Source organism: Anser cygnoides, chromosome 2 (assembly GCF_040182565.1).
Source record: "Anser cygnoides isolate HZ-2024a breed goose chromosome 2, Taihu_goose_T2T_genome, whole genome shotgun sequence".
In the NCBI taxonomy this organism is placed as follows: Eukaryota; Metazoa; Chordata; class Aves; order Anseriformes; family Anatidae; genus Anser; species Anser cygnoides.
The window spans coordinates 139,031,773-139,044,315 of NC_089874.1; the positions used below are offsets into that span (position 1 = coordinate 139,031,773).

The 12,543-nt window shown below is 46.8% G+C and overlaps 1 protein-coding gene across 3 annotated transcripts in view; it reads left to right on the forward strand.

The window, feature by feature from the left end:
* The first annotated feature begins 2,216 nt into the window (after positions 1-2,216).
* The window catches only part of ESRP1 (epithelial splicing regulatory protein 1), a 33,267-nt gene continuing 22,940 nt past the window's right edge, over positions 2,217-12,543 (forward strand). Inside the window, exons 1-4 of one of the 3 annotated variants that reach the window (XM_048075284.2) lie at positions 2,217-2,706; positions 2,928-3,056; positions 3,883-3,996; positions 6,520-6,634. In XM_048075284.2, the coding sequence (XP_047931241.2) occupies positions 2,575-2,706; positions 2,928-3,056; positions 3,883-3,996; positions 6,520-6,634 (490 nt within the window). In that variant the 5' untranslated portion in view covers positions 2,217-2,574. The remainder of the gene's footprint in view (positions 2,707-2,927; positions 3,057-3,882; positions 3,997-6,519; positions 6,635-12,543) is intronic. The other 2 variants (XM_048075283.2, XM_048075286.2) reach the window with 2 other exon arrangements.

Here is a 12,543-nt window from a genome sequence, read left to right on the forward strand (position 1 = left end):
GGGTCAGTATCACAAAACCCAAGAGTGATACAGGAAGCCATGGTGGGAGATCCAGCACACAGAGTCCCACGGAAAGGATACCAGAGTTGCAGGTGGTCTTATGAACTGAAGACCCTCCTGTTGAGTAATAGAGCAGAGTAGGATGTACAGAACTCACTGGGTTGTAGGAAAGCCTTGGAGAAAGTGGGATGTGCAGATTAACAAAAGAAACTAGGAAGAAGGGGATCAATGGGTGAGAGGGAAGAAGCTTTGGGAACACAGGTAATAAAAAAGTGGGTAGATAGGTAGGTCTCTTGCTGCGGTCAGGGAGGCGGAGTTAAACCCAGCTTCTCAGCAGGAAGGAAGATGTGAATAGTTTCAGAAATGCCTTGAAACAGAAAGTGGTACATAGCAACGTCCGGGGGGAAACAGAACTAATACAGAAAGGGTAAATCAGGGAGATCAGCAAAGGGGCTGAAAGTGAGACAGATGGTGGGAAGACAGACAACAGAAGGCATACGAGAGGAGAGAAATACAGCAGCAAGGTGCTGGGAGGAACATTAGGAGGTCGTCGTGCCCCAAAGCATCCTAGTACATTCCTGTAGGTAATAACACTGATGTCGTCTGGAGGATGACACTTCATGCATGGACTATGCTTAACCAGGCCTGGGGATAACGCACAGCCAGGGAGAAGCAACCAGAATGCCAGGAGCCCGGGCAGCAAAACATGGGAACCCGACCGACTGGTGCATGCTGTCAGACCGGATACTGAAGGCATAAAAGAGGCAGGGTGGAACGGGAACCGTGGCTGGGAAACAGGCATTTTAGGGAATGCGTTACCCAAGAAAAATAAAAAGAAAGGGTAATGCCACTACAGGAGCAATTAGTGGTAAGTGGCTTCAAAAATTAACAAATAAATAAAATACTGATTAATCAAGAACCCAGAAGACATAATGGGAAATAAAAATACTTTTAGGGTATCCTATAAAAAGGTTACTGTATGCAGTGGTAGCCTGCTGTAACAGTAAGACGAGGAGTCTGAGGTTTCTAGATGGAAAGCTGAAAGACAAATCCACAGAGAAAATGGGGGGCTCCGACCCTCCTGCAGCTGGGGCACCATCACCTCACGTCCCTGATGTCAGATTAGCACAGCACATTTCTGCCACCTCTTTTAAACCCATAGGAATTTGTTTCAGTGACTGCCATTATCCAAATCTTACACCAAAAAGGTCCAAAATGATTCCAGCCAGCTTTCCACCACACAGAGGTTGTTTAGTGAAGCCCATAAACCGTGGAGCAGGGCCCTGGTGACAGTCCCTGCAAGGAGCACGCGCCACAGCCCCACAAAGTGCATCAGGATCAGGCCACCCAGCTGTGCCTGAACATTTGGGGGCTGCCAGGATCCCAAACCCCGGGGTGCTTCTGAAATATGTCCTGAGCCCTGCTGCCAAAGCAACAAACATGCACGGGGTAGTAGGAGATGGTGCGGGCTGCAGACCTGCACCACAGCAGGAGCAGCGATGAAGAAAAGGATGATGTGAGCTATCATCTCGGTAAATATTTTGGGAAGGGGCATCACAACGAAGCTGGAAACACAAAACTAGGATGTTAAAGAAGTAGGGGATTTCACTGAGGAAAGTTAGCGTTACTTGTTTACCCTACATTCGGGGACCTTGTCATAATGGAAAATCGCTTTCTGATCAACACGCGCTTAAAACATAAATTTCACAGTGAAAAAAAAAAAAAAAGAAGAAAAAAGGAAAAGAGGAGGTTGTCACAAGGAACAAAACCACCTCTGCCCAAGTACGGTGGAGGGAAGGCTGCGTGAGGGAAGGCTGCGTGAGGGAAGGCTGCGTGACCATGACAAACCCGCTCGGGGCTCCCCTGGGGAGCTGCTCCCGGCTTTATGTGGTGCCACGGGGGGGTCCCCGCTCGGGTATGGGGTCGTGGGGTTGCGGGGCAGGGGAGCTGCGGGGTCGTGAGGCAGGGGGTCCCTCCAGGAGCCAGCAGCCCCCCCGCCGCCCCGGCAGCGAGGCGCAGCACTCCGACGGCGGCACGAGCAGGACGAGCACCCCACGGCGAACCCGGGGCTGCCGTTTCGGGAGCGGGGGGTTGCTCCCCAGGGCCCCCCCGCCCCCCCCCCGTCGGAGAAGCGAGGCCCCGAGCGCCGCGCGGCCCCGCCCGCCATGGGCGCTGCCCGCCCGGCCGCCACGTCCCGGGGCGGGCGGCGCCAGGTGAGCGCTCCCCGTACCTGCGCCACGTGGGGGGCGGGCAGGTAGCGCCGCGGCCCCAAACTTGCAAAAAGCCCGCAGCCATTTGCCAGCTTCCCAGGGGTGCAGCCGGCGTGGGAGCGGCGGCCTCCCGCCCCCGGGGAGAAAACAACAAAATATATATATATATATATATATCTAACAAGGATAATAAAGGGGGGAGGGAAGGAAAGGGGTTGCCCGTGCGCCTCCCCTGCGCCAGGGCTGCAGGTGGGGGATCTGCCGCTTGGGTCCTGCTTGGAAGTGACCTGAAGAGGGAAAGTTTCTGGCCTCTTCTCTTCCCCCTTTCTTTTTTTTCCCCCCTTTCCACTTGCCTGGCGGCACCATGACGGCGTCTCCCGACTACCTGGTGATCCTCTTTGTGACCACGGCGGGCACCAACGGGGCCAGGCTGGGCTCGGATGAGCGGGAGCTGCTCCAGCTCCTGTGGAAAGTGGTCGACCTGAGGACTAAGGAGGTATTTTCCCCCGAGGGAGGAGGAGGAGGAGGAGGGAGCATCCCGAGCTGCTTCTGCTGCTCCCCTTGCCCCTGCTGGGCTGGGTGCCCCAGGAGCTGGAGGGGCTGGCTGTGGGTGCCCCAGGCTTGGAGCAGGTCGTGGTGGAGGGCAGGGCTGTGGGGCTGCAGGTGGGGGAGCTCATGGCCGGGTGCTGACTCGCCCCTCCTCTGCTTTCCCTGGAGCTGGGGCACCCGCACGACGTGCTGGTCAGGCCCGACCACCCGGAGCTGACTGCCGAGTGCCAGGAGGTCACCAAGGTGGACGTGGAGAGCCTGGCGCTGGCTCCGCCGCTGGAGCAGGCGTTGAGACAGGTGACACCCCGTAACCAGCAGCTGGGGGCTGGAGTCTCTTGGTGGGAGGTGGAAGCCACCTTAGCATCCGTTTACCCTCCCTCCCCACCCACTGTTGGGGCAGCAGAGCCTGGCACGGGCACCAGAGTCACACGTGGGCCAGGCAGCCTGGTCTGTGTCGGCCTTTGTGGGGTTTTCTCTCTTGCCTTGTGCTCTTTCACCTTGGGAGGTGGGCTTGAACCCTGAGAGGAAGATGAAGGTTAGGCATTGCCCTGCTCTCATCTCCTGCCCTGCTGGGCTCTGAGTTGCAGCTGTGGCTGGGTCCTCCTCAGTGTAGGAGGAAGCCAAGTGGAGGTGCCCCTCAAAAAAGCTGGGTTTATGGTGACTTATCTCTTCTGGAAAGAAGGAGACAGCATAGGAACCCCTAAATAAACAGGGAGGTGTGTGTGGCTCTCATTGAGGGCAGGGCTGAAAGTCTTTCTCCCTTCCAACATGCTCTGTCTGTGAGGTTTTTCTGCCCAGGTGCTCCCCCACCTCTCTGCAAACAGCTTTACGTCTCCTTGCAGAGCTCTTGCAAGTGAAAAAAGAATTATTTTTGTGGTGTGGGCTGTGTGTATGGCCACATCGTGGTAGAAGGGGAAAAGGGGCAATTTCCCTATGAAGTTAATTACCATGAGAGTAATCATGTGCTTAGCTAGTAAGAAACAAATATACAAAAGGCTTGCTCAAAAAGAAATTCCAGCCCTATGATCCTGCTGACCAGGTTTAATACTGCCAATTGATGACACTTCCTCCTGCAGCAACTCTGATCTCTTACATGCATGTCTTTTGTTGTTCCTGCTTTCAGTTTAACCAGTCCGTGAGCAATGAGCTGAACATTGGTGTAGGTACTTCCTTCTGTTTCTGTACTGATGGGCAGTTGCACATTAGACAGGTTCTGCATCCTGAAGCTTCCAAAAAGGTATGTAGCAGTTGACTGAAGTTCAACTCTTGGTGTGCTCTGTATATTTTTCTTGCGAAACTGATCAACTTTTCTTTAAAATGCGCAGTATGAGGGGACCTCCACAGGTCTGTAATCATCAGTCATATACTCACCAGACTACGAGCCTGTCCATGTGGATGGCATAGGCTACGTCTAATGCCTGTGCTGCCCTGAGAGAGGCTTTTAGAAGTGAAATCAGAAGAATAACTGTGAATTAAGTGTTTGAGAAAGGAGCAATGCGCTGAGAGGTTACTCTAAGTCTGGCACTCGTACTGCTGTGTGAGCTACAATGGGTTTAAAAATGGAAATTTGGAAATGTTGCCAAATAGTTCATGATTAAGGCGGCTGACTGCCTTTTGAAATTTTACATTCACCTTTAGCAGCTTTCGGTCTCTGTGCATTCAGTTGACTCTGCGAGGGCGGTGCTTGTATGTGTAAGGAGCTGAGCAGTGGTATGAGGCAGGCTGAGAGTGATGACTAGTCCCATAGTCTAGAGATTTCTATAACTTCAGAGTTGCCAAATTGCTAACAGTGTTACGAGATCCTGCCTAATTTTCATTAGTGATAGGGTTGCAGCAGTATGCTGAGTCTTCAGGCCTGAATTAACTGCCTCAATATTAATAAAATCTTGTTTTGTGGTTTGCTATGAACATGCATTGCTCAGTAGCAGAGCTGTTCTGGTATCCCCACCGGCTACTGATCTCTGCACCTATCATTTTGCTGCTTGGCCTTTGAAGGAGCAGTGCTGCAAGTCTGTGCTGTTACAAAACTGATATTGGATGTTTGTTTCCTAATACTTGTTGGTGCCGTAAGTATTTACACCTTTAAAGCTTGAGCAGAGAAGCCATGAGCGTGATTCATAATGAACAGACCTGTGTATGTGTAACTTTGTGTTAGAGTATAACGTGGCTGGGAGAAAAGAGGCTTTTAACAAACTTTGTCACTTAAAATGGGTATTTGTTTTTATACAGTTTTTTTTTTCTGTGCAGCTAAATGATGTAGGTAAAAGAAGGGAGTACCCCTACAATTATTCTTATTTAAGTTCATTTGGTGCCAGTGACGAGGATCCTTTTTTTTTTCTGTATGTGTCTTCAGTCTCAGTGACAGGAATCAAATTGTCATCAAAATCTTCTGTTGCTGTTTTGTTACAAATTATTCATCTGAAATTTGCTCAGTGCTGCCTATAGATCAAGTAAATCAGATGCTTATGAGACCTGTAGTAGTTTTCTGGTAAATACCAAATGCTGAGGTTGGTGGCATGTATATCATGAAAATCCAGGTGTATTCAAAAGCCTTGTGATTTCTGCCTGTCTTTGTTTTAAGACGCCCAGTCTCAACCAGCCTAGTAGCTCGTGGTGTTCAGACAGTAAATTGGTATCAACTGTTTCAAGTGAAACTCAGTTAAGTACAGAACTCGGTCTCTCATGGAAGCAGAAAAATAGCCGTGCTAAAACTAGAGCAGGAAATCTTGGCAAGCACGCCTGCATTTTCATAAGTTTGTCTTTAAAGGATGTCGTTTGCCTAATGCACCTGTCTATATGCTAAGATAAGCTCTGCTGTTTTCAAAGCAGAACTTGTTACAGAGCCTAAACTTCTTTCTTCTGGCTTTTTAAGCGTACATCCACATATGCTGTCATTCTGTTACAAAGCCAAGATGCTAACTAGCCGTTCTAGACAGAGAGTAAGGGCTTTCTGTGACTTAGAGGCACTGCAGACTGCAGGCAGCCAAGTAGAACACAAGCACCGAGGCTGTGAGGAAGTCTGGAGGAGAGGGGGGGGATTGTGTTAGTTGAAATAACTTCCCTGCTTCTTCTCTTCCTCATCCTGAAACAAATGAACAAAATAAAGCATGTGATAGATGTCGTTGTGGGGCAAAAAGGGTTTTATTGACACTTTCAATGGCCTTGCTCCTGGCTTTGTGCACTGCAATTAAAGCAGTTACCAAGCGTAGGCTGATAACCTCTACACCATATCAAACCTTCGTCTGCTCCATTTTTTTTTTTTAAGGGAATAAATATTTGAAGTGTGACTGTTCTCTGAAAACTCAGCCTTGTCTGCAAACCAAGACATCTTCTGCTAGTCTTGCAAAATTTGCTTGGCTCTATAAACTGAACCGAGTGCCCTCTGGCTTTTTACAGTAAAAGCTGGAACCAGGAATTGATGATAAATGTTGCAATAGCACGCGTTTGCTCTCCTACGTATATATTGGATTTGAGGCACTGGTAATAACAGCAAACTCTTCTCTGGCAGTGAAAAAGCACATTTTTTTCTTAAATCACAGAGAGGAAGTTGCTTAAGCAAAAAAATAAAATAAATTGATAAACATACTTTGAGGAGCTATATGAGCTTCTCTGCAGCAAAGGTGTTTTGGTTTGATATTTTGTTGTCTTTTTATTTTTTCCCCCCTACCCATTATAAGGAAATAGTTGGAAAGTTTAGTATGTAAAGACAAAGTAGAAGATGCTTGCCCCAGCTGACAGTAGCTACCTTGTCCTTTTACAGAATATCTTGCTGCCTGAATGCTTCTACTCCTTTTTTGACTTGCGGAAAGAGTTCAAGAAGTGTTGCCCTGGCTCACCTGATATTAGCAAGCTTGATGTTGCGGCCATGACAGAATGTATCCTTTTGACAACGACGGTGTCAGCTACTGTTACGGCTTTGGCTGAATTTTAGGACAAAGATGTGTGAGTAATGCTTGCAACACATGTTTAGAGGTGGTATAACTTTAATGAGTGACTCGGCGCTGTACAGAGCTTTCTCACAAAGATAAAAACGTACGAGGGAGTGTGATGCCATGGGGGAAAATCCTGTTTCTTCTTGATTTCTGTATGCTTTCTTTACTACCTTTATAGTTGTCCTTTAAACTTCACAGCTAAATGTAACTGACATACTTATTCAAATCCTTGATGTGAATCCTGAGTTTAAAGTTGTGAGCTTGCTCGCTGCATCGGTTAATTAAATTTTTAGGTTTTTTAGGTAAGAGTAAATGTTGGGAGACCTCTTCATCTTAATTGTTAGGAGGGGGAGTGGTTACTCTTGATGTGAACGGGTAGTTAGCCTTTAATTCAGGAGCGAACCAAGGGCAGGGAGGGATGCTGCTGGTGCACGTGGTGTCCAGCCTCAGAGCTGTGGAAATTGCGTGCTACACCTAGCAACACAAGGCTGTGCTGGCAGTGAGATGCAGTCTGCATCGTGTTTCTGTTCTCAGTCTAAAACTACATTTGGAGTATTCTGAAGTAATCCATAACCTAGCCCTGCCTCAGCTCGGTTTTGTTGGTGTGCTGTGTACAATTCCCAGAGCTGAAGCTGGTGCTGTAAGTGAGCTGGCTCTGCCCTTCTCCCTGCTGGCAGCCCCCCTCCTGCTGCAGGCTCCAGTCCTCATCTCAGACTTGCTCTCAGGAATGGAAAACTCTCGACTTCCCTGGTGACCTATTGAAATAATGACCACAAAAGCAAGAAGAGATAAAGGATCTTGAGAATTTTAAGTTGCTATTAATAACTTCTTTGACTAGCTTATTGCACCTGTAGAGTGATTGCCAGTAAGAACTGGCATTTTTCAGACTCAAAATTGCATGACATCTGAATCCTACTAGCCTTCCTCTGTAGGACCAGCATCACCAGGGTTTTGTACCTGTAGTGAGAGGGGCATAAAATATCTATGTGAGTGTGTTCTGTTAGTTTGTGGCTTTATTTTTTTGTGCATGTGTTTAATTATAAGGTTGAATGTTGGAGGCTGTCTGCTCTGCTTTGCCATCTGCAAATTAAGATGCACGTCTTCTAGCAACGGGGCAGAAATCACTTTTTTTTCCCCCTACTATCTGAAGCAAAGTGGTATATTTAAGTGGAAGAGTATGGACTTTTATCTTGCTTTTTCTACATAAGTGTTTGCATAGTCTAGAAACCAGATGATGGAGGCTTCTTAAATTGTTAAAAGCTTAATACATTGCTTGGGGATGCTCTGACAGAAAACACGAGCTGGAGAAATTAAAGGCAGTGAGCTACTTCAGCTGTTTCGGAGAGATGTCTTCACTCTCTCCCTGTGTGAGTGTCTGGCATGTATCCTGCTGCTGTGGAAACACTTCTGTGACCACAGACACCCGAAGGGTCACTAGTCAGTTAAGGTACGATGACTGACTGTGCACTCCCTGTGTGCTGGGAGAGGGGAGCAGACCCCACTGCCAGTACCATCTGGGTGCTGGTTGCCAACTGCAGGAAGTTTTTCCTCCAAGGTCCTGGAGGTTTGGATGGTCTGAGTGGTCTCAGCTTGAGTCTGAATTCTAGGTCCGATACGCTTCTCTTCAGGTGTGTGTATAAGTTTATTCTGTTTTTATCTTCGTGGTTTGTCTTGTTTTGTAACTGCTGATGCATTATTTGTAAACTTGCTCTGTTTATGCAACATGACTGGAATCAACTGTCTCTACCCCACACTGTTTGGGAGTATTTGCAGGGGTTTGGGAAAAGAAGGGTGCAGAGCCAAAAGAGTAAAATACTTGTTTTCCTTTTATTGCCCAATATGATAATTTTCTTTCCCCTCACCTTGCTGAAGTGTACCAATTTACACACCTCCTGACACCGAGGAGATTAACTTAATTGCACCTGGAGAGTCTGTACGTGCGTGTAATGCTTGCGATAAAAGTTTTTGTTGAAGCAGGTGATTAAGTCTGAGGATTAGTCCAAACAACTTTGTGCCTAGTGGTTTTTTTCCCCTCAAGTGAGACAGCTGCCTTCTTTCTAAGACAGTTAGGTAGCAAAGAGAAGGCTGATGGGAAAGTATCATATCTGAGGTGGGGATGGGGAGGGTGGATGGAGAAAAGGAGGTGGATGGATGAAGAAAATAAAAACTGATGGACTAGGTTGAAAGGAAGCTGCAGGTTAGTGCCAGAACCTGACCAATCTCTTGTTACTCTCGCAGGAAGCGAGTTGCAGCTCTTCCACCCCATAGTTAGAGGGGCTGCACGATGAGACTGCTTTGTAGCCTGCAGACTGCGCTGGGCCAGGTTTGTTAGCGTTTGGTGTAGGGGTTGGGCACAGAGCAGAGATGCAGAAGATCTGCGTTCACAAATTGGTGGGAGCAGAAGAATGAGTTTGGGCAAGTCCCTTCACGTGCTTGTATCTCTGACCCAGGCAGAAGATGGTTGCGATCAATGGGAGGAAACGTGTCTGATGTGAAAGAGTTATGGGAAAGCTGACCATTGGTATGCGGTCACTTAAATCGTTAGCAGGCTTTCAGATGCTTTTATTTTGGTTGGTAGTATTTGATTAAACAACAAATTACAGGCTAGTGGAGAATGTGCTCTATGGTTCCCAGCAATCAGAGGGAATAATTTCCTGCTGCAGTCATTCAGGAGGCATATTCCGGGGTGTCAAACACTGGGTAGTTGGTGCTTGGCTGTATGCTTAGTGCTTGCCTTCTTTGCATGATCTTGAAAAGGAACACAGAGACATTAAACTGAATAACCTGCTGACTTATTTTTCCTTTAAAAATTTTTTGGGGGACTTAATCCTTCAGCAAATTACTTGTGTATACTTAATTTGTGTGTACTTAATTGTGTATAGCAATGAAACCATTCTAAATCTTAAGAGTTCAGGTGAAAACTTTGTTTTGCCCCCTGCTCCCAAAGGAAGTGTGAATTCTGTGTCCAAATGGCCACTGATTTCTTTTAATGCAAGGTAAGGCAGTCTTTAAAATGCCATCGAATTTGGGAGACTGAGGAAGAACTGAGATGAGTTTAACTGCTGTCTCTGCTACAACCTTAAGGTCTCCCAACAGGTTTTTGGTGCAGGAGACAGTCTTGTGGCAGACAGTCTTCTGCTGCTCTTACACAACACTGACTAAAGCAGGACGATTATGAGAAATTTTGAGTAACAAAAAACTTGGGAGAAACGATCGTGTTCTGGCAAAGAAAAGAACTTGGTGCTGTTGAAATCTCTCTAAGCGTGTGTAAGGATACAAAAGAAGCAGGGCTGTTCTTGCACCTTCTGTACCTCCCATACTTGCTGCACTTCTTGATTTGCAAAGCTTGCTGAGCCAGTTTTCACTGCTGTGAGTGCCTCCAGGGTGGAGTGAACAAAGCTTGCATGACTGTTCGTAACTCGGTCTGCAGAAGACTCATCCTTTGCCTCAAGATTGGGCGTGCAGAAGTCATTAAATGGCAAATAGCTATTGCTTCCTCCAGTGTATGGTTTGCTCCACTTGCTTCTGAACTGGGATTGTGGGGATAGCTCCTTACCAGCAGTACCGGCTGGGTGTTGTCAGTAGAAACACAGCAGGGCTTCAGAGCAGTCTGCTTAATGCTCTGGATAAGATCTGGGCACTATAATACTGAAACTTGTTTTTTGACCTGGATGTTTTGAAAACCACAGTGTAGAGCACAGCTAAAACCAACAGTACTTAGCCCTGACTACGAAAAGCCCATTAATGGGTATTACCTGCGAATCTTGTGCATTGCTATTTGTATATCCTGTGGTAGCACCCAGGAACCAGGTAATATCAGATTACTTTAATCAAAACAGTATTTAAAAAGATTTAAGTCTCCTCAAGCAGAAGATTACAGTCAGAATAAAGGGGGAAAAGCACCGGTGCAGAACATAACTGTAACAGTAGTTCATGTCATCTCGGCTAAGTGAGCTTTAGTTGTAATTTTGCCATGGCTAAGAAAGGAGTTGAGACCCTGGAAGAGACAGCATGAAGGGAGAAGGCTTGGAGGACACTTGGAGTAGGCGAAGCTGCAGCAGAATCAGGGGAAATGGTTTAAAACGTCTCCCACACTATGCAGACGAGCCTGACATAGGATGTGCCACCCCTCAGTGTGTTGAGTGTTACAGAGAGGCGGTACCACAGCTGCATGGCAAGATCAGGAAAATCCTTGTTCCCTATCCTGTCTTGTTTTTTGAGTACATCTTTTGCCCTCTGTCCTTTTCACTTGGATTGCGTGTACCTGTTATTGCCTATAGTAGCTTTAGACAGGCAAGTCCATTTTTCTAATGCTTTAAATGTGAGCTTAGATTTATCCACTGAATTCAACAGTTGTTTTTTTGCTAATTGCCTAGGATGGACAAGCTTTAAATATCAGTGTATGCATGTGTGGTCTCGTATACCTTCATAGAACAAGTGGTAGCTCTTTTTTAAAGGCTATTCCACTAACAGCTTTTTTTTAAGCATCCTTTATTTCCAGTGCCTCAGACCAGAGGTCTATCTGCCTGTGGACAGACATGTTTATTAAAATGCAGGTTTTCACTTAGTTGATGCTGTTATAAACGTGCTCCTTCACATGTGCAGAAAGCAATCAGTTTTATTCTCCAATCTTGCCTAAAAGCCTTGCTTCTAGCTAATCGCAGGCAGAGGTGTGAGCAATTTCTCTCTCCTCTCACTCCTACTAATGTTGATGAATTTCTCCCTCCCCTCCCACTGTGTTTATATTAATCTGGAAGGTTTTTTGCACAACTGTCTCCCTGCTTCTGAACACCCGGCAGCAATTTCTGTAGGCATTGGGGCATTTTTAGAAACTACCTCCTGTTCAGTATTTTCAATGAAAAGTTATCCGAGGAAAATATAAACAGGGAGGAGGAATTTGTTGTTTTTCCCTTGTGCAATGGCCTCGCTTCAGTGTCCTCCCCTTTCACACTGCTGCGTTCCCATCTTCTGCAGCTGATTGCTGGTAGGGATCTTTGGCTCTGCAAACGGGAAGTATTAAAGTGTCTCCTCGTTGTGACAGCACGGTCTAACAGCCAGGCTATTGCATGTGTGTACACGTACACATGTCCCTTGTCCCAGTGGCTGTTGAAACTACTGCCTGATTTCTCTTCCTCTCTGACATTGGAAAAATGCCACAATTCACAATTTCTAGAATAATCATTAAAAAAAAAAAAAGATCAGACAAGACCAGATTTCTAATTCCTGCGTTTTCAGCAACTTCTCCTTCCTCACAAGGGTGGCAGAGGCTCTGCACGAGCACAGCACGGGGCTGCCAGGTGCTGCAAGGGGATGGTGTCAGGCGAAGGAGGAGAAGCGCTCCTCTGTTTTGATACGTGAGGTGCCCAGAAACATCTGCGTGCTGCTGATTAGACACTGTGAGAGGGATGAAGGCAGTCTGTTTGTGGATTATTTTTCTCTTCAGCACTCCCCACACACACCAGCTTTCCCCAGGCAGCTGTGGGGGGAGACAAGCTTAGGTGTATGGCTTAGGAAGAGAGTGCAATGAAAATGTTCCTTGCTGCCATGATTACTGGCGATAGTCTCTTAAACCATGTTGTGGGGTTGTTTCATGTGGCTTGTTTAGGATTTTTAGCTTGGTTTTAAGAAAGCCATTTACTGTTTTTACTAGTTTACTCCAAAGATGCTGGGAAGGGAAGGCGATGGCAATGGCTGGCAGACGGTATTCAGTGGAGCAGTTGGCAGGACAGATCACTGGTTTACCTGTGTTTGGTTTTTTAAATATAAGTCACTTCTTACAAGAACATTTGAAGCTGATTGAGCACAATTCTCTTGCCTTCCATACTCAGTGCATGCTTAAAACCAGCAAAGTC